The following is a 21,592-nucleotide window of genomic DNA, read 5'->3' as shown; positions in this document are numbered from 1 at the left end:
GCCTTCTCAGCAGAAAACTAGGAAAAATACGTTACGAAATCTCATTATATATAATCACGTGACTGCTGCGCTGAATACAAATTTTCCTTCAGTTCGTTTTTCAGTGGGCAGCCGACAGTGACCACTGCCGGAACTGGGGGGGGGGGGGAATCAGCTTCTCTTACTATTTTAAGGGGGGGTGCCTCCCTGCCTTTCTTGCCCCCCCCCCCCCCCCCCGGGAGAAACGCCTATGAATGAGGCAATCAAACGATAGGGTGCAACACTCGCGCCGTCATCATCATCATCATGAGCCTGACTACGTCCACTGCAGGATAAAGGCCTCTCCCATATTCCACCAGTTAACTCGATCCTGTGCTTGCTGCTGCCAAATTATACCCGCAAACTTCTTAATCTCATCTGCCCACATAACCTTCTGTCCCCCCTAACCCACTTGCCTTCTTTGGGAATCCAGTTAGTTACCCTTAATGACCAGCGGTTATTCTATCTACGTGCTACATGCCCGGCCCATGTCCATTTCTTCTTCGTAATTTCGACTAAGATATCCCTAACCCCCGTTTGTTCCCTAATCCACTCTGCTCTCTTTTTGTCTCTTAAGGTTACACCTACCATTTTTCTTTCCTTTGCTCGCTGCGTCTCCCTCAATTTCAGCTGAACCATCTTTGTAAGTCTCCAGGTTTCTGCTCCGTAAAAAAGAAAGAAAAAAAAAACCTCGCGTCACAAGCTCCATCGAATCTGTTGACTCAAAAATGCATCTTAATCTTGCGAGCACATGCCTCTGTAGGCTCAGCCTCGCAGTCCGCTAAACATAGTGAAAGATTTGAACACATGGCGGTCCCTTTCAAAGACGCCTTGCGGTTTAATGCTCTAATAACTCAGCCTGAGCGACACAGCAATTCCCTCGTAACAATTATATGTGATCAACTTCTGTGCTCCTTTTCTGCGTCCGTGTTTTTTGCATAAATCACCCAGCAAGACACTTTCTCAAGTCCGTTTTCCAAGAAGAGGAGTGTGAAAGTGCCCTCCTGTTTTTTCTGTGAAGATGACCAAATAAAATTTGTGGGCATAAAAAATTAACGCCGCTAGCACTGGAGGCATACCCGTGCGCCGGGTTCCTTATTAAATGGAGAAAAGTCTTACCGCTGGCCTCGCCATGGCCCTTCGGCCAGAACTCGTGCGCACGCAGGGCTGGAACGTGCACTGCCAGGGGCTTCGCTTGTCGTAATGGGGTGTCCACTTTTCGCTTGGTTCGCGACGCCTGCAGTGCGTGTGATGCGTAGCACTCGAGTGATGGCAGTTTCTGTAGCAGCATGTAACGAATGATACATATTGCTAACCACTGATAGCCATGATTTCAAACACAGTGGCCCTGCCCCAAGACGAAGCTGTGGTCAGAATTGGCACTAGGCAGTATCTAAATCGCCGGTGAAATTTTATTTATTTCTTTTCTCTTTTTTCCTCTTCGTCTTTCGTGCATATGTCGTTCATTTTGATGGCTAATTAAGTTTATTTCTTGTATATCTTTCTCTGTCTTTCTATTTTTCTATTTATTTCTCTTTCTGGGTCTTTATGTCTTTGTTTCTTTCTTTTTCTTCCATTTCTACTTCTCACTGTCTCTTTCTGCATTGATGACTTATTCCTCCTTTTCTTATATTTCCCTCTGCTATGCTTAACTGTCTCCCCTCCTCCTTTACTCTTCGTGCCCCTCTAAACTGGCCTTCTAACCCTGAATTTCCTTTACCACGCCTTGCTATGACATACCAGGCTTTATTATGCTCCGCTAGTGTGAGCTGTATAGCCGAATGGTTGCGACGATAGCCTTCGGATCGCAGGTAAACGGGTTCGAATGGCACCTCGCCAAGAAACGTTCTTCTTCTGGAATTTTTCTCTCTTAATATTTCTTTTTTCGCTCCACCAATCTCTTGCTTTCCATCTCTCTGTACGCATATTTATTTATTTATTTATTTATTTATTTATTCATATACCCTAAAGGCCCATTTGGGCATTATATAGGGGGGGGGGGGTAGTTACAATACAGCAGGGTTATGTGCAAAACAAAAATATTTACACAGAACACGAAAAAAAGCTAAATGCAGAAACAAATTTCGCACCAAAGAAAACATAGTAATGTAGCACTCAGTATGGCATGATACGATGTGTGCGATAACTGATGTAATATTGGCGCTAGACTAAACGAAAGAAAGCCACAAAATGTTACGGTTCTACGTTCCACATCTCCATTAATCTGCGGACAAACGTGTCGTGATCATGCACAGTTACAACATCACTTGGTAGTTTATTCCAATGATAAATCGCAAGAAACAATGATGAGTCACGAAGGAAGTTAGTACGGGCAAACATGGGCTGTATTTTGTAAGCATGATCCACACGTGGAAAAATGCGATGAGCTTGTTTAATCTGTGAATGTAAGAAAGATGACTCACTGAAATAAAGCTTGTGGAAATGAGAAAGCAGTGCGATAAGCCTACGTAATTCGAGAGTCGGTAATTTCAACAACGTTTTAATAGCTGTTATGCTATATAGCCGAGAATATTTTCCTGTGATAAAGCAGGCTGCTTTGTTTTGAATGGCCTCAAGTTTATGAATAAGGTATTGCTGGTTTGGATTCCAAATAAAGGCGGCGTATTCCATTTTCGAGCGAACTAAGGTTGTGAATGCAAGAAGTTTGGTGGATTGGTTAGCAGAGTGCAAATTTCGTTTAATAAATCCTAGAGCTCTTAAAGCCTTACTGGCTATTGCCTCAACATGAGCATTCCATGAGAGGTTGTGTGCAAGATGTGCCCCTAAGTATTTTATTGTGTTCACATTTTCCACTAGCTTCTTGTTTATCATGTAAAAATGCAGCTCAGGTTTCGTCGTTTTTGTAAATCGAATATACTTTGTTTTTGAAACATTAATTTCCATTTGCCATTGGCAGCACCATCGGGTGATTTGGTTAATGTCAGACTGCAGCGCACTCGTATCAATATGACTAGTAATTTGTCTGTAAATTACACAATCGTCTGCAAAAAGTCTGATTGGGGATGACAATTGGTTACTTATATCATTAACGTAAATTAGGAATAAGATTGGCCCTAGCACGGTACTTTGAGGAACACCTGATTTTACCTTTACTAATGGAGACAAGGTATTATTAACAAAAACAGACTGATAGCGATCGGACAGGAAATTAGCAACCCACTTACAGATATTAGGGTTGATGTTGAGGGCGCTTAGTTTCATATTTAGGCGGTTATGGGGGACCTTGTCGAAGGCCTTGGCGAAATCTACAAAGAGAGCATCGACGTCTGTTTTATTATGTATCGCTTCGTGAATATCGGTTATTAGTTCGAATAGTTGAGTTTCGCATGAAAGGCCACGCTTGAAACCATGTTGACTTGGTAAGATGTGTCGCCCATCCGAGTTATTGCAACCCTCGCGGAAGAAATCGGTGCGCATGTTCGTGGAGCGAAGCAGGAAGGAAAAGTAAGGAAAATAAGAGGAAAAGAACGGCAGGGAGATCAACCAGCCTATAGGCAGCCGGTTTGCTACCCTGCGCATTGGAGGGTGATGGGAGAGATGAAAGATAGAGAGGAGAGAGAGGGAAGAGAGATAAAAACAGCACATTAGGCAGCACACGCGTGCACACTCAGTGTGCGAAGCAGGAGGTGATGCAAAGAGTTAGGTGCTGGTTCATGCATGATGACGATAGCTTTCTCTTTGTGACCATGCTACCAGTAGAAGCGGCGATTTTTGAAGGAAAGGAAAAAGGGGCTAAGTTTTGTCTGCCTAACCTGGCGACATGGCTAAGCTCCTTGTTAGGGGGGGGGGGGGGGATGAAAGGGGATAGAAAAAATAGTAGATTTATAAAGAATAAAAGCACTCGCCGCACCGAAGCGACAGTAAGAGTTAAGAGAGAGTAGATAGGAAAGATGAGGGACATGGTCGAAGGAGTCCAAGTATGGGGCACTGATCGGCGAGAGCTACACGGCACCAGGAGTTCGTGGACGGCGGGCCGATTGGCGAGAGCTACGCTGGCGCCAGGATGTCGCGGACGACACAACCGTTCAGCACTGAATCCCCCGAGTGAGCCCCGCTACTAAAACAGTAATAACCCGCGTATTATCGGGTGAACTGCCTATCACTGGGCGAGGTCTTTATCCTGCAGGATACTTTCATGAAAGGTGGAAAGCCTAGGGCTCCGACAATTACATAAAAAAAAACAGGCTGCTGATGAAGATACTTTAACCACACATTTAACAGTTTTACGTGTGTAGCCAATGCTTAAAAAACAGCGTTATATCAGGTGCCTTCGCTGATGACCAAGTAACGGAAACGGAGGCCTTGTACTCATTACGCAAGTGAACGTGTTACGTCTACGCACGCAAGTTGCTACCACATGACGATAGTTATAGCGCGAGAACAAAACGACGACACAGAGACAAGAAGGACACGAAAGACACGTGTCTTTCGTGTCCTTCTTGTCTCTGTGTCGTCGTTTTGTTCTCGCGCTATAACTATCGTCATGCCATACCAACTAGCCCAAGCTGCCACACTTCTTGCTACCACGTTAGCCTTTGAAAGCGAAACTGAAGCCTGGCGAAACCGAAAGTCAATTTGTTTTCGCCCAATCCAATCCAGTCGAAGAGCCATTTGTCGTTAGTGGCCGCTTTGCGAGGAGCGCTGCTGCTTGTCTTTAGGCGAAGCCGTGGAATCTCTGTACGCGTGATTCTGTAAACAAGTTTCGCTCTGCAAAAGGCCGGAGCGAGGTAACTGCTCTGTGCCATCCGTCACTAGCAGCCGTGCGCCGCTTCGACATCAGCACCAGTGCGAACGGGGATTCGTTCTGTCACCAATGGGTGGCCACCGAGCACGGTAGACGCTCTTCGCAAAAGCGAGCAGGTGTTTTGTGTGTTTGGAGCCAACGTTCGTGGGAGGCCGGCATCATTGCGGTGTTTCTGTGAGAAAGATCAGTGTCCACCTCGCTGCCGCTATCCTTTCGACCGCAGGATGCAGGGACCTGAAGCTCTTCACCTGGAAGATGCACTGGAGGATAATCCACAGGTCGGTGTTTGGTGAACGATGTTTCGGCGCCGTCGCGATAAATCGGTGGTATCTCGTGGGCGTGCCCGCGATGCTGCAGCATCGTCCATGTGTTTATACTCGCCATTTGTGTTTGATTATTTTAATTATCGCGCGTTTTGGGAGCTCAGACTAACTCGACAACTCGGTCACCCTGTTTTACTTTCGTTGCTGCCTCGCGCGCTAAGAATTCAGGTCCGTAACATCGGCCCACTCCCCTTTACTTGCGTATCGTGTCCTTCGCTCGATCTGGTGCGGAGTAGGGCGACGCGATTGGTTTCGGCGGCGCATCAACTGTAGCTCTAACAATATTTTTATCTGTCGAAGAAATGTAAAGTGGTAGTGCCGCTCGAGGATTGTGGAAAAATGTTGTTTGTGTCTTCCCCGCTAGTTAGTGCGATATTTCGTCGATTGGGTCACGGCAGGAAATGCCGCGTTCTCTACGTAAACTACGACTACCTTTGGGAACATTGCTATTAATTCGTAGCCCCTACCGGCGGTTGCACAGTGTGAAAGTTGTTTGTTCAGGTAACTAGCAGTTCACAACGTTTTCTGTGTGAATAGGAAATCAGTAATGCGCTAATGTTTGCACTGTGCAACCATTCAGTTCGGCTCTCAATCTGTTCCAGTCACTATGTCGCTATAAGCTTGTTCAGAAAACATGTACAAAACGTTATCCTAATTGACGCTTGGACAAGAACCAAGCGCCAGTGCATAATAATAAACCAGGGTGCATCACTAACTACCAGATGATATTTACATTTTAAGGCTATATTCTAGGGATGTCCTCTGAAACGGCTCCTTCATAGTAATATTATGTACATCCACTATTTGTTGGCTCACGAGTTTCTCATGGTTAAAAGGCTAGAGATTCGCATTATAAAATGTATTATAGGCGGTGTCTGACAATCACTGTTCATTGACAAATCTGCTGGCTTTCATTGATTTTGCAATATTTTTTCCGGTAACGTGAATGAAAACTTAATGCCGAAACCGCAGCTAAAAAAATTTGATGCAGACAATAAAACGACCTCATGTCACGAGCGCCGGCTAACAGGCCAGTGCAGACTAACCAACTGCAGACAGTTTTTATGCTGAGCGACTGAGGCCATGTGCATATCTATCGTGAAGTTTCAACCCTTCAGCCATAAATGATATGCGTTATTCGCACAGCAAGGTACACAAAAATATTTTTTTCAACGACAGCCACGTTAACAGGAAACCCTTTTGTCTTGCTACAAATGACAGCTTCCGATTCACTGCAGATGTTCAGCATCGAGCAACTGAGTTGGCCACACATGCTCTGGTCCTGAACACACATTCACTTTGGCCGGCTTCAAAAAAAAAAAGGAAGTTCCATTCGATGTACAAGCAATTTTATACTGTGTGGCAGCCGTGTCATAGTCATAAGTAAAACAGAAATTATCGCAATAGGAGGCCCAATATACTGGCACGTAGCAATAGTTAGATGTAAGTGTTCAAAAATATGAATATAGTAAAGAAGTTTATGGTGCAATAATACTTCAGGTCTAGCAGAATACAGAGTAATTCACTATATTATACAATGCAAGGCTGTCAGCTATCTAAAATTATGCTCAGGTCAAAAAAAGTTTGTTGTGATGTTCCCATTGGGCAAAAATAATTTTGTTTGGTAATTTGAGAAATAACACAAATAAATAATCTGTATCAAAAATAAAGCTAATGTTAAATGTGCAGAATTGTATCTGTCAGGTTAATAACAAACATGTTACACAACAAGACACTGTCTAATCTAAGCTTCTTTAAGCTTCATAGTCGAAGTCCGTGATCTTGTTGCTTTGGTAGGATGAATACTTTCAACGTTTGAATTCATTTCATATAGAACAGTGTGCATTGATTTGTTCAACCTCTGTTTGTGCCGAGTGTTGTGCTGCTCAGCACATACATGCTCAATCATCTTGGCCAGAGTCCTTTAAAGGAGGAATTATGAGCCATTTAATAAGGTTTGCTTGATCAAGTTATCTATGGACATAATTATTCCACTCAGTGTCAGGACCTTAACATTAATTAAGCAATTAAAATAAATATTTGTTTTGCTCAGTGAACTAGGTGGGACCACTAAATGTGGGGCGACGGAACTAATGTTAAAAATGAATTTGAAGCTGACTAATTTGTTAAAATGCGTGAAATTAGCTTTTCGATTGAGCTTTCATTAAGCTTGATTGAGCTATCACACGTGACCTACTGGTGCAAACTTCTCTTAAGTTTTTTGACCTGAGGTTACATTTCATAGTTGGACATATTCTCTGGTTGTATGAGCCAAGAGCCAGCAAACCATTGCTCCCGTGTTCCTTCAATCACACTAAGCTTGTTAAAAGGAGCATTATCTTGTCTTGTATGAGACATTCTCTGCGAAAGTTTTGTTTGCACATCTTGCTCAGACCTCTCGTCTGGTTTCAGCCGGGTACCAGCGTCATGTGCTTGACTCGGTGGCTCGTGTCCGGCTAGAAGAGATGAAGCGTGGTGACCGGCAGGGCTAGCTGATAATGAAAAGGAAGGAAAAGATTGTTGTACTGCCATGCAGGCATAAGGTCAGGCACAATCTGAAAAAAGATAGGAATGCCGCTGGTGCGGATGTAGTCTTTTCCACTTCTAACAAACTGTTAAAACATTGTTTGCTTGTTCACTCTGATGTGAAGAAGAAACAAGGATGCGCCAAAAAATACAGGGAGCGGTTTGTTAACTGGGTAGAAGGTATAGGCTACTCGTGGCCTGTAACCTGCAGGAAAAGTTACAATGAACAATCCGGTAGGAGTCTGAACGACAGTCTCAGTGAGCTCAAGAATTTAGTTGTGAAGATAGTCGTATCAGGCCACTTATTGATCAATGCACTGCAGTGTGTCTGTGAACCACTTTTCGGGCAGTGCTCGGTAATCAGGAAAAAAAACGATAAGCTCACACGTACAGTGATAGAACGTATGAAATTTATCATTACAAACAAAATAATGTGAGTGCTCTTTCTGGAACTTGCTCCAAAAAGGAAATGGACTTTTTGACGTCAATAAGCCACAGGCATTGTGTAAAATAATGATGAGTACCAAACAGCCCAACTCAAAGCACTAGTGATGAGTGTTGGTTATTTTTATCTTTATTTTTTGTGTGTGCTTGTCCGAAGATTGCTTTCATGGGCTTGTTGTGACCAAATAAGGATGCACCACCAGAAAATAAAATATCTCTTGTGGTTCACTGCTATCTCCTTTGTATACTTCTGTTGCCCCTGTCCTTATGTGGGCTTTAGCCTTTTATTGAATGCTTAAACCTGAATATGAACTTCACTTGTATGCTAGACATGCATAAATTATACTTTTGCCCTTTGCTTAGCTGCCTTCATGCAATATTTCACGTCAGATGCCGCAGGGCCTCAGGTTTTTCAAGAACCTCAATCTTGGCTGCTCAGGGTGTTACTCATTGCAGGGTAAAGAAGAAACATAAAAAGAAAAGCAAATGAAAAATGCTCTGTCTTTCCAAAACTGCAGTATGATGTGACATGTGATAATGAGACAACTAGAAAAATAGATGATTAGAAAATTTTCAGGCATAGTGTTGAATTAGCTGAAGCGAGACAGCTGTAATACTGAACTTGACATGGAAAACCTTTGTTTTGTGGTGACCATTGGATGTGTGCATGATGATGATAATACAAAATGGGACTGTTAGTACAGAGCCTTAACATGAACCTCGTAACTCTTTTTTCGTTTTGTTTAACATTCACAGTGTTAGTTGTTTTCACTGCCACACCGTTTTTCTGGCATTGGTTCACGTAGCACAAGTTCCTTTAGTAGAGAATCTATGCTTTTAAGGTTTGTTCATTTTTTTGCATGCCAGCCCATGTGTTGTCAATTCTGCATGATATTTCACTGTTGGCTTGTGCAGACGAGGTCCATGGTCCATCTCTTCGAGCGAGATGCTCACCATCTTGACAAATATGTCAGGGTGATGTATGAGCATGCAAATCGCATATGGAACGCTGAGGTGAGTGTCCGCTCCATTTCGCGAAAACTCTTCTTTGGCTACTGTACCCTACTTAAGTTTGCCTGTGTAGCTTTGATACAATAAGAAGTGTTTGAGGCCCAAAGTCCCGTGTGTGTGCTTGCTTTTTGGGCAAGCAAGAGCTAAGAGTTCACGATTGGGGTTTGCAACGCTTTTGACATTCAGCCAGTTCTTGGTCACTCTAGTCATTGCCAAGAGCTGTCACTTTAGTGGGTACCGTCATGTTTGCTTGGCGCAAAGCATTTGGTCAGCGAGTGTTGGCCAGCGATGCTCATAGCTGTGACGGCGGGTGTGGAGCACTTTTCATTTTTTCAGTTGGCGTCATGTGGCGCCATGACCTTTGACGAGCAGACTGCTGACCGACAGGTCAGCTGTCTGTTTGTTAAAGGTTTCGTGCACATAAATACCAAATAATCTGGACGAGAGGACGATCATTGTCTTAGATCAAGTAGTGAATTCAGTGGATGTATAATGCAAAGCTTGCAGGTTCGGTTCTTGCCGGTGGCAAGTTGTCTTTTTGTCCAGTTTTCTTTCTTCACATAAATATCAGAATTACTATCATACAATTAATACAGCCCAATTAATGTCACCTATACCTTCCTTGGCCTCATTATGGGCTGGTTTTCATTAACCCTAGGCATCAGTGATTTTCACAATTCTGTGTTGTTCCGGTCGTGTTGACCTGTTTCTGTCAGTGAAGCTTTTCTCATCTGCAGGCCTGTTCTGCAGGCCTGCAGTGAAGCTTTTCTCATCTCTGCCTGCAGGCTCTTGTTCATGCTCTTCCCAACTGCTTTGCAACTTGCAGAAGGAATTGGCTGATGCCACAGCAAGCTTGGCGTTCCATATGCGGCAGTATGACACCCAGGTGAGCGCAAACCATTCGTCTGTTCCACAGCAAATGTATGGCAGGTTTTCTGATTTAGCCAAGCACTGGATGTACACTCATTCACAGTCACACTAGTGCCTACTCTTGTTACCTCACCACGTCTGCTCACCATCATAGGTACTCACTCATGTTTACATGTGCATTCACTCGCGCCTTTTAAAAGACCCTCAACGCACCGAAATTGTGAACCTGAAGTGTAAGTGGTGTTCTGTTTCGCAGTACGCGGGGGGTGGGCACTTCTGATTTATGATTAGTGGTGTTCAGTGTATTTAAGATACTCATCTTACTTGGGTTTTAAAGTGTGAGTACTCATAGAGTCCGCAGCATCTCGTGACATAGCCACTGACTTGATGTGGATAGAGGACCCCCTGTTGTGGCATTAAGCAAGTAAGATGAGCAGTTTTGACGTTGCAGACATTTGCAGGGCATGCACAATGCTGTGACTGACACCTGACAGGGGCTAATTTGCCTTGCCCCCGATTCAAACAGGGCGCTGTCAACATCACAAAATCTTGAACACACTTGATCTTGTGGCGCTGTACGATGTGGGACGCTAGCTTCTAAATTGTATATGGGTGTTTTGAAGTAGACACCAGAAACGATTATAAGCCACGGTATTAACAATTACTGTACAATACGTTATAGAGCTTATGATTCAGTGTTGGGATCGTCATATTCAAAGCTAATAATTAATGCATGAAAGTGTCAAACAAATATTTGGCTGTCAGAGATTCTTTGAATGTGTATGAGGAAGCATGAGGAAGTATTCGCACCTGCCCAGCTGCGAAATGTTAGTGTGCTACATTGATGAAGCTAAGAAGACAGTGTTGTGCGAGTGCTGCTTTTTCTCAATTGCAGTATTGCCTTCTTTCTTTTTCTCTCTGTAGTTATGGTAAAAGCTATTTCATTAACTACCATTCATTACCACAGTTCCATAAAAATGTTCACTGAGAAAAACGTTTGACAAGGATTAAGCTCTATTCAGCACACAGACACTTATAGGCAATTTCTGGATAACTTTGTCAGCCGTCACAGATGCCAAAATTACACATCAATGGCCTGTCGACTTGATTCACATAAAAAACAGCACCAATAACGAGGGACAAGAAAAAGAAGGAGACAGACAGCGGCACTGGCAGTGCCGCTGTCTGTCTTCTTCTTTCTCTTGTTCCTCGTTATTGGTGCTGTTTTTTATGTGAATTATGTCATACCAACTCGCCCAAGCAACCACGTTAGCTACTGTTGACTTGGTTATACATAATTAGTGCCAAGGACAAAATGCCTGTTGCATTCCTGTAAGGAAACATTCGAGACTTTACATACAGAATAAAAATTTACCGTAACAGTTCCATGAGCTTACATTTTACCGCCAGGACGCTGAAAAATATTGTGAGCATCTATTTTTCTTGTTAGCAGATCACCAAAAAAATAAATACTCAGTAGTCACCTTTGTGACTCTACTAACAGTTGATTAGGCGAAGTTTCGCTTGAAGTTCATCTACTACTGTGAGAATATTGCTACCATGAAAGAAGCTTAGAAGGGGTAGCAGGGAGCTTACTAGAGCGGCAACGGTTGGATGTAATCAACCAAGATTTACAAGAATTTTAATGTGCAGGATTTCGCTCTGGACACAGACCCTGATAGCATTCTCCGGTCGACACTCAGGCAACTTTCCAGCAGCCTAGAAGAGGTAGGTGACACTGTTCCTATGTTTAAATTTATGTGGTAAAAGGCAGACTTTTTGTCCTTTGTGGAAGAGTGGTTACCGGTGCTCAGCTGCTCACCCAAAGGTCATGGGTTTAATCACGGTCCAGGTGGTCACATTTTGTTGGAGGCGAAATTGTAGAGGGCCATGTACTGTGTGAAAACAGAGCATGTAAAAAACACCATGTGGTCTAAATTTACGAAGCCCGTCACTATGGTGTGCCCTGTAGACATATTGTCACAAAGACACAGGCACGTAGGTACAAAATAGGGCGTTTACTTTCGTAACCCAAGGGCCAGAAACGCGAACACCAGAGCACGCGCACACAGAACTACTTCGTTGTCCTCTTCAGAGGCTGGCTACTATAGTTGCCAGCCTACCTTGCGTCAATTCCCCCCTTTCAAGAGCGACCGTCCCGGTCTATTGACTGAGATGCTAGAGGTGGCCATGAAAGAAAAAAAAAAATGATCACGTCAATGAAAAAAAAGCCCACGCTGTTGTGGATAATAAGGAAAAAGTTCGAAGTGTTCATAACTCGCGGGCGTGGTACGCTGAACTTTCGATGCTGTGGAGAAGCAGTCCGAGAATTCCCTCACAAGGTTTAGCAGCCGCTCATTTCGTGAATCTGGCAAGTCTGGATTAACGTGAATGTGGCTTCCCAGGTCAGCACAAGCTTTTGCATGCGGTGAAGTCGTATCCAATGTGCCGATATCGAAAACGTCGGCGATTTCACTGAGGAAAGCGACAGTAGTCCCTCTAGGAACGTGCTGAAACTCATTGCTGAAGTTGGTCAGCAGAACTCGAGAGCGTTTATTCTCTAACCGAACAAGGCATTGGGCTATGCAGATGTTTCGTTTGAGCAGCAGCGGGATATTTGCCTCAGCAATACCTTCATAGTCGTTGAATTCCTCAAAAACGTCGCAGGCTACCAAGGTGAACACGCTACTCTTCGGCGGTAACGAGACGTCATCGTCAACAATTCTCAAAGCATTGACGTAACTGCCGTGAGGGTTGCGCGCTAAAGCGTGTGCCGTAGAGAACGTCACTTGCAACTGTTGCAAATCAATCACGGCTCCATTATCACGCAGAAAGTCCAGTCCGAGAATTAGGTCCCTCGAGCAACTCGGCAGTATTACAAAATCTCCGAGATACGGAAATCCGTGAATACTGACTCGCGCTGTGCACTGCCCCACCGGAGTAAGAAGATGGCCTCCTGCCGTACGTATCTGCGACCCAGCCCACTGGGTAGAAACCTTTTTCAGCCTGCAGGCAAGACCCATGCTCATAACGGAAGTGTCTGCTCCAGTGTCAATTAGCGCCATTACTTCTTCGTCGTCCACAGTTACCGCAATGTTTGATGTCACCACTTTTCGCATCACGTTTGACTGCGTCTGTACATCTTTTTGCTGCTGTCGCTGTCGTCGTAGTGGAGGATCTTCCGTAGAGTCAGCGTCAGCGGCCTCACCTCCAGAGGTCGCTGAACTCAGTTTTCCCGACTTGCAGGACTGGGTGAATGGCGTCTTGGAGCGCCGCGTGAATAGGCTGGGCTCGGTGACCTGTAGCGAGCAGGCGACGACGAGCGAGGCTCTTGTGACCGATGTTCGATACTGCGACGATTCGAGATGAAACTCTCTCTTTCCTGTGGTCGCTCGCCAGGTCGTGGATGAGGGGCATTAGGCGAAAATCCACGGAGACCCACACGACGGTATGGACATGTTCGGTAGACGTGTCCGGCTTCCTCGCAGTGGAAACAAAGGAGCCTGTGGTAGGGTGTACGCCAGATGTCACTCTTTCTCGGTCTTGCTTCGGCGATCAACAGTGAGCTGCGAGGGCGGAAGCCTACCTCCATTTGCTGAGCGTGTCGCTCATTGGGGTAAAATACGCTGGTTGAACTGCACGATGGAGGACGTCGCACTGCTTCCGCGTAGCTCATCTCGACGCAGTGCCTCTGTTGAGGCGCCTCGGATGGTTGGGGAGCGTGAACGGCTTGCCGTAGCTCGGCGCGTACCATCTCCGCAATGGAGAGCTGCTCTGCAGGTGAAGCAGTCACCTGCATCATTTGTAGCTCTTCCTTAATGAGAGCTCTGATAAGCTCTCGCAACGCGCTGATGTCATTGCCGAGAGTGACAGAAGTGACCTCACTTGGGTTTACACCACGGTTATACTGCCTGGCACGCTGTTGAAGGGCCCTCTCCATGGCACTGGCTTCCTCATGGAACTCGCAAGTGTCGCAGGCGGGTTGCGAATCAGGCCGGCAAAAATCTCTTCTTAAACACCACGCATTAGGTGGCGAACTTTCTTGGATTCGGACATAGAGGGCTCCGCACGCTTGAAAAGTCGATCCATGTCCTCTATGTAGGTCGTCACCCTTTCGTTAGGGCCTTGAACCCTTGCCTCTATAGCACGCTCCGCTGTCTCTTTCCTGTCCTCTCGGGCAAATGCCTTGAGGAGCTGCCGTTGAAACTCATCCCATGACGTAAGCGCTGTTTCATGGTTCTCAAACCACGTTTTCGCGGAGTCCTCCAGGAAGCAGTACACATAGCGTAGCTTACGCTCTGGGGTCCAATCGTTGATGACGGCGACCCGGTTGAAATGCTCGAGCCAGTCGTCGGCATCTTCAAAAGCAGCTCCGTGAAATGTCTTCGGCGTCTTGGGCTGGTTGATAACCAGGTGCGCTGGTGCTGGCGCGGTGACGTTAGGCGGTGTTTGATTCATAGTCCTCTGACGTTCAGGCAGCAAACCGTGCTGTGGCTCGAGTCCCTGGAGACGACGGCTGGAACGTACGTGCACAGGGGTAAGCTCGGCTTAGATACTCGATGGACTTGCGTCAGGGGTGCTCTCAGGGGACCGTATCATCTACCGTACCCAGCACTTCCACCAGAAAATGTCACAAAGACACAGGCACGTAGGTACAAAATAGGGCGTTTACTTTCGTAACCCAAGGGCCAGAAACGCGAACACCAGAGCACGCGCACACAGAACTACTTCGTTGTCCTCTTCAGAGGCTGGCTACTATAGTTGCCAGCCTACCTTGCGTCAATATTTGTTTCGCATGTGGCATGTTTGGTTTTTGGCATATAAAACCCCAGATATAGTTGACAAACTCAATTTTTCGAATGGCTTTACTTGAAGAAAAATTTTTAAATACACTCAAACCTTTTTATAAGAGACACTGATATAAGATAACAAATGGGTATAACAGACGCCTGTGTCTACAGTAAAATATGGGTTGATATAAGGTAATGGATGCTTACAGGAGAGACACCTCTCATATAAACGACAAGAATCGCTCCCCGGTGCATGCCTCGTATAAATAGCTCCAAGTGTAATGTTTTTCATTAGCTTAACTCTTCTAAAAGGGGCTTTGCAACACCCTTCCAACCTATCACATCGTTCTTCATTGTATCATATTTAGACACATGGCAGTATGTGCTGTTGCACGCTGTCTGATGAGCATTTGCTTGCTTCTTTACCACTGTATGTCCTTACCACCATATTGAAGTCTGTGTGCACAGCGCTAGTGTATTGAACACTGACAAAGCTTGGAAAATTGCTGAATGTGCTATAAGAACTCCCAGTGAAGTGTGAATAAATTGTTGGGGATAGCCAAGAGGCTGCGAACAAGATGAAGTCTATAAGAAGAGCATGATTCTCAATGGAAGCTTAAAGCAGGTCAACAAACAAATGTGCCTCTAATTGTGAAACTATGTATTGTATCTAAAAAACAAATCACAGTAAAAGATTTTTATGAACGAAGAAGGCTCCATTTCTTATATAGGCTACACAATCAGTGGCACAAGTAACAGCAACAACTTACTCATCGTGACAGTTATATAAAATAATGACTGGGATTAGTTTTTTTGTCTGTAATGTAATTCTTGTCACCTTTAAATATTGCCTGACAATATGGTGATTTGAGCTAGTCGAACCAATTCTCGTCTTGCAAACACGCCAAGCAGCAGTAAGATGGAAAATTCGTATTTTGTAAATCATCTGCATCTCAATAGTTCTGCGGAACAGTTGACTTAGAAGGTGTGTTTGCATCACAGAAAAAAAAAAGTGCATTTAGCCAAGCTGCTAACTGTGCATAACATTGAAACCATGAAGAGCAGCAAAAAAAAAATTCTTTCAGTACTACCATTATAAATTTTCTTAAAGGTAGAAATAATGAATGCACCATAGTTTTGAAATGTTTCTCAAAGATGTCATGGTTCAAAATTTAAAACACTGTAGAATAAATTTGCCAATGCAATATAATCATCCACAAATTTTACAGTTGCTTTATTCCTTTACTATCTGAGCAATTTAATGAAAATAAAACATAACAAATTGCATTTCTTATGTGCGTGCTCATTCGAATCAGCGCAATGCAAAAGAAATGCATTTGAAGGAAATTTTTTGGAGGACATTGAAAAAGGAAGGGATTTGTGAAGAAACAAAGTGTTTCACTGCATCGCTTGCAGTAAATTTCTGTTGCCTCATTTTTAGGATGAATTGTATAGTACTGTTATGGTTCTAAAGTAAAACCTCGGGGATATGAATCTCGCGGGTTCGCAGAAAATATTTTTGTCAAGCGAAATTCGTATCAGCAGAATATACAAAAAATTGGCACGCAGCAAACGAAACCTGGCATATGTTTTCATTTATTGTTTATCAAGGCCACAGCAATGTCATGAACAGTTCCGAATGATTGCCAGTAAAGTTTTTAGACGTCAGCGATTACACTTGCACTCCTAAATGTACGGTCCATATGCACGTGTGTAATCAATGAAGCAGGTGCGCTGTTACCCGCAACAAGTGCCCTCTCCCTAATCTTTGTACGCTTTTTTGCACGACAACAGATTTTTGCAGGGATAGTGGTTTAAGGAGCGCTTTGCACGCAATAAATAAAAGCCAGAAAAATTTTTAGAACTTCTGTTCCTTGTTGTAGTTATTTTCTTGTCATGGTGGTGTGGGGGATGTTTTTCATGAGATTCAGCTGTGTGCTCAAAATTGCAGTGTTGACACGTGTGCACATACTAAACCATTGGGCATGACTATTTGAAGCCAAGCTTCTTTTCCAAGATCGTCTGCATCCTCTTTTCGTCCACATCCACTTTTCATGGAATATCTCACGCAGGAAGACATAGCTTGTATCCGCATCCCAGGCACTATATGTTAACGCAGTACAACGACCACAACACGCATTGATATGTTTAAAAAAAGAATTGTGCCATCGCAGTCTGTAATCTAAACTTGAAAGCACACCATGGTGCGTTGGGGCCTCCAAGATTCGCACGCACAATTTCACAGGTTACAAGGCATGACTGAAAGTTTCTTCAGGCCACGGGGAGAAAAAAATTATTTTTCCGATTCGTGATTCTAACAAACTAAAAGTGAAGCATGCATTCCTGCTCGTGCTTGTTGTATCTTCCGTGACAGTGCACACAGCATCTGTTGGTACCTGCGTGATAGTGATACGTTCGTGTCAATCATTGCAGGGTGCAAATCAGTTCACTACAGTCATATTTCATCACATTTCAGGTTAATGGGCTTTTGCCAGGACCAAAGAAAAATTCATATCACCCTGAAATTCCTTCAAGCCTAATCATATCACTAAGGTTTTATAGTGTTTAGCATCCTCTTTGCCTGAAAAATGAGATCAAATGCACAGACTTCTTTGTAAAAAAAAAATTGGAATGATTTGCCTTTCTAATTAGGCATGTAAGATGTGTACATGTTTAGATAGGCATCGTTTTGGCAAATACATACATATAAATGAATTAGGCAGCATAGCGCATGATAGATCTTGGCACATGCTTATTTTCTTTGTTACGCTTTGTGCAGGATGGCAGTGTCGTTGACGAAGTAGCACTGTACTAAGCACTAAATAAACGATTGTTGATTTCTGTTGTGGAATCCTGATTCAGAAACAGTTCCAAACACCTGTTCACTTTCTCGATCATATGCACCAGCTGCAGTGTTTTGTAGGATGCCATCAGTGCTATAGTGGTGTTGCACGCAGCTATTTGGTACGTGGGCATGACCTGAGACTTGCCGCTGGATACTGCCCGACTGAGGCATGCAACCACTGCTGTCGTGTGCCTCTTTCAGATCAGTTCCTGGCACCAAATGTGCAGCGCCCACATAGGTGACGGCATGGTCTACCCTCTCTCTAGGTTTCTCGAATCTGACCTCAGAGGCAAGTCTGTCTTTTTGAAGCATGTGCGTGCATCTCTGAAGGCTCATGTAACAGTGACAACGGGTACAGACAACAGAAATGTCACTGGAAAATGGTGCTTCAGTTTGATACAGTCAGTGAACGAGAAAAGCCTTAGCCTGGAGCCAGAATTGTGACTGAGTAACTCATGTCAATGTTAAAATATCGGCTCCAGGTTGAAAAACATGAAAATACATGCTTTTATTGTATGGAATTTTCGGTATTTATAAAAACGGTATGTTTAGTGCACCCTAGTACTATCAGGAAATATTTTAGCTTTACATTGTTACAATCAACAGTTGATCATGCTAATATATGGCTTTATTATGTACAAAAGATGTTCTAGAAGCTTTTAGGAGGATTTTCTTTATTAAGACTTTAACCACGATAAGGCATTGTGAAGAACTTCTAAATGATTCATCTTACCTAGTGGCCTTGTGAGCAGTAATAGCTGTGCTTGTTTTTTAAGAACTATGAGCTTAATACCGTAATTAGTCAGTGTAGCCAGTGTTTACTTGCTTAGCAGTGCTGACTTAGTACTACATCCTTTCATATAAATGGCTTGTGTATGTTATGTATGCATTTTTCATTGATAAGGTTGCTATTGTTTAATCAGTTTTCTTCCTTCCATTTAATTTTTTCATTTAGAAATTTTCACCCTTGAAGAGCAGTACAACAAGGCCTCAGCAGGTGAGTATGTTCACGAATCACATGCTAAGCTGGTGAATGTCGTGACTTTTTCCTGTATTCCTGTCATAAAAATATAGCTTACAAAAGAACTTGTTGGTTCACCTCTTCATGAGGTAAATGGAAACTGTTTGAGTATTGAATTTACCCCATGCTTTCTTTTGGGGTTGTTCAGTGCATCCCTAGCTGCTCAACATAAGTTCACGTTAGGCCCTACCTTGTCATCATGTCATGATTTCAGTGTAGACTGTCATGCAAGTCCATTATAAATTACCTAATTTATCCAATGGTATTCATTTTTTTCGCATAACGTGTGAGCTGTGATTTGTGCCAACCTTTAATTCAGTGTCACAATGAATATGTTCCTTTAAAAAAACTACGGACCATCTCCTCAAAGGGAACCCTGATGGGATGTGAAGCAGCAGCGGTGCGTACGCTGACCCGGTTGAAACGTTTGTCAACGGTGATGCTGGAAGAACAGTTTGAATCGAAACTCATTGTAGTGTTTACTCAATTAAACATTTGTTTGAAACACAAAGACACAGGAGGCAGGACGCATTGAAGACGCTTGCGCTCGGCTTCCTTGGCTCGCGTCCCATCGATGTTACCTGCGCGCCGTCTGTGTTCTCGAACGCGATCGGTGTTCTTAACTCCTCGTCAGTGTCGCTGGTCTTCCACTGGCGACAATTGTGTTCGGCTTGCCTGGCTCGCGCCTTGTCGGTGTTGACGTCGCCATTCGCGAACACGATTGGCTTCACTAACCCTTGCAACGCTGGCGACAGCCGAGAAAGGTATGCGTACACAACCAGAAAACATGCCGCGACGGCACTCCCCGTGTTGCCGTGATCGTGCGGCAAGCAGCGGCGGCTGTCCACATTGTCGGCGCCGCGAGATTCTCGAGGCGCGCATAGTGCGCGCACTTGTCGGCTCGTGGCTTCTTCTCGCAGACAGATGGAGAGAGGGGGTGAAGGTGAGATGATTTCCACGTGAGGAGTGGGCTCGAGCGTTGTGAGCGGTGTAGAGGATGAAGCGAGAGAAAGCTGACACATTGCTAGCGCACAGCATCGAGGGAGAGAGACGTTACTGCGCACTGCTAGGAGCGTGTGAGGTACTTAGCGCCGCTCCAACACCTGCAGCGAGGGGAGCGATGTGGATGGAGGGGCAGCATTACACAGGGTAGTCAAAGAGCTGCTTCGCATTTAAAAGTGTAACAGGTATAAGTGTTACAGTCTATCATGCTTTCTTAACAATACCAGGTAAGCATAACAAAGTGGTCAGTATCGTGCAGCCTGCACCATCATGTGTGGTGCATGTGTCGTGTTTTCATCTAATCATTGTCCTTTTTTTACGCTGTCTTCAGTTATGCCTTTTCTGTAGTTTTCAATAGGGATAATTGTGCAGATAGCAGTGATGATTGTAGCTCCCGGTGCAATTATCCACTGAATCATGTAAAAATGCTTTCTACACGGTAACTGTAAAGTTTGTTTGTATGAGAGCCTACCATGCTGGTTAAAACTTGACTTGAATATGTTGTAGTGTGTGTGTGAGGACGGAGAGAGAGAAATAAACAGCAGCTCTTTGTTGCTTGTGGTTAAAGCACACATTTATCACATTTAGAAACTTGCAAATAACACAAGACATCCGTGTTTGTCTGGCGATGTCCTTCTGTGTTCAGTCAATAAATGTTTGCAAAATCAAAACAGCTGGGTCTTCAGCTAATACCAATAGAAAAATCTTTATTGGTATTGCTAGCAAACATGTATAGAGCTATAAATAGTGATTTGCTTATCACAATACTGTTTATGTAGTTATTTACTGCTATTAACACGCAGTTTACTGTTCCGCAGGTCGCGGGATCAAATCCCGGCTGTGGCGGCTGCATTTCCGATGGAGGCGGAAATGTTGTAGGCCTGTGTACTCAGATTTGGGTGCACGTTAAAGAATCCCAGGTGGTCAAAATTTCCGGAGCCCTCCACTACGGCGTCTCTCATAATCAAATAGTGGTTTTGGGACGTTAAACCCCATAAATCAATCAATCAATCAAATCAACAGTTTACTGTTAGTTACAGATCATCTGTACTTTTTCATGCATGAAAGTTTTGCATTCATATTTTTAGAATGGCAATGAAAAGAGCAAGCAGTGCACCTCACGGCTATGCGAATCACGCTCAGCTTTGATTAAGGCTATGCACAAGAGGCACACACACCTTTGGAAACGTCTTTAAAGTCATAAGTTGTAAGATACTGTGTGGGATATTACATGTGCTATTATTTATAAACTGCAGAGCGGGAACAAGCACTGGGACGCTACTGCAAGATGTCGCGCAAAAAGGACACCGATCGGCAGCGACTGGACCTCAGCGAAGAGCTGTACTTGGCAAACCGCCGATTCCACACGGTCAGTTTCACACGGTCATGTTGTCATTCTTGGCACGAGGAATTCATTGCCAAGGCATGTGATTCTGTAAAACGCATCTAATATGCTGTAGGCATACCACCAATTTTGTGGCACACCAGTGGCAATTAGTGGCACACCACCAACTTTGCCTTTGCGATGTCACAATGGCGTCACAGTCATGTGGCTTTTGGTACGTTGATCTACACATTTATGCACCTGATTAGCATGGGACCTTTTACTGACCTTCATCACTTAATCTGATTTTGACGTTAACTATGCCTGATTTTTTTTTACTTATGAGACATATTGTATGCTTCTAGCCTTAAGAAAAAAAGCATTGAAACTGGTAGCGTCACCCTAACTTTTGCTTTCTGATGCTTGGGCGCAAAATTTAAAAAAATAAAGCGTTGACTATGAATTTTTCTATGTTAACGAAGTTGTGATCGCAATATTGATGGAAAATATAGTTTGAAAGGGGCCCTGCAACACTTTTTTCAAGTAGCCATGGGATGAATTCACTAAAGGAGCTTATTGCCCCATGAGTTCACTGTTGCAAACATTTTCCGAATCCATCCGGTACGAGTTGAGTTACAAAGATTAGTCGTATG

The 21,592-nt window shown here is 44.0% G+C and overlaps 1 protein-coding gene across 4 annotated transcripts in view; it reads left to right on the top strand.

Annotated features, from left to right (window-relative positions):
- Nucleotides 1–4,796: 4,796 nt before the first annotated feature.
- Nucleotides 4,797–21,592, top strand: part of LOC119174246 (DCC-interacting protein 13-alpha) — a 79,778-nt gene continuing 62,982 nt past the window's right edge. For 3 of the 4 annotated variants that reach the window (XM_075895925.1, XM_037425078.2, XM_037425077.2), the window contains exons 1-7: nucleotides 4,858–5,061; nucleotides 8,992–9,090; nucleotides 9,914–9,973; nucleotides 11,611–11,685; nucleotides 17,794–17,881; nucleotides 18,548–18,589; nucleotides 20,872–20,984. In XM_075895925.1, coding sequence (XP_075752040.1) covers nucleotides 5,008–5,061; nucleotides 8,992–9,090; nucleotides 9,914–9,973; nucleotides 11,611–11,685; nucleotides 17,794–17,881; nucleotides 18,548–18,589; nucleotides 20,872–20,984 — 531 coding nt within the window. In that variant the 5' untranslated portion in view covers nucleotides 4,858–5,007. Of the gene's footprint in view, nucleotides 5,062–8,991; nucleotides 9,091–9,913; nucleotides 9,974–11,610; nucleotides 11,686–17,793; nucleotides 17,882–18,547; nucleotides 18,590–20,871; nucleotides 20,985–21,592 lie in introns of all 4 variants that reach the window. The other variant, XM_037425076.2, reaches the window with a different exon arrangement.

This window comes from Rhipicephalus microplus, chromosome 5 (genome assembly GCF_043290135.1).
Source record: "Rhipicephalus microplus isolate Deutch F79 chromosome 5, USDA_Rmic, whole genome shotgun sequence".
Taxonomy (NCBI): domain Eukaryota; kingdom Metazoa; phylum Arthropoda; class Arachnida; order Ixodida; family Ixodidae; genus Rhipicephalus; species Rhipicephalus microplus.
The sequence above is the reverse complement of the archived record's forward strand: the minus strand, read 5'-3'. Positions and strand labels throughout refer to the sequence as shown.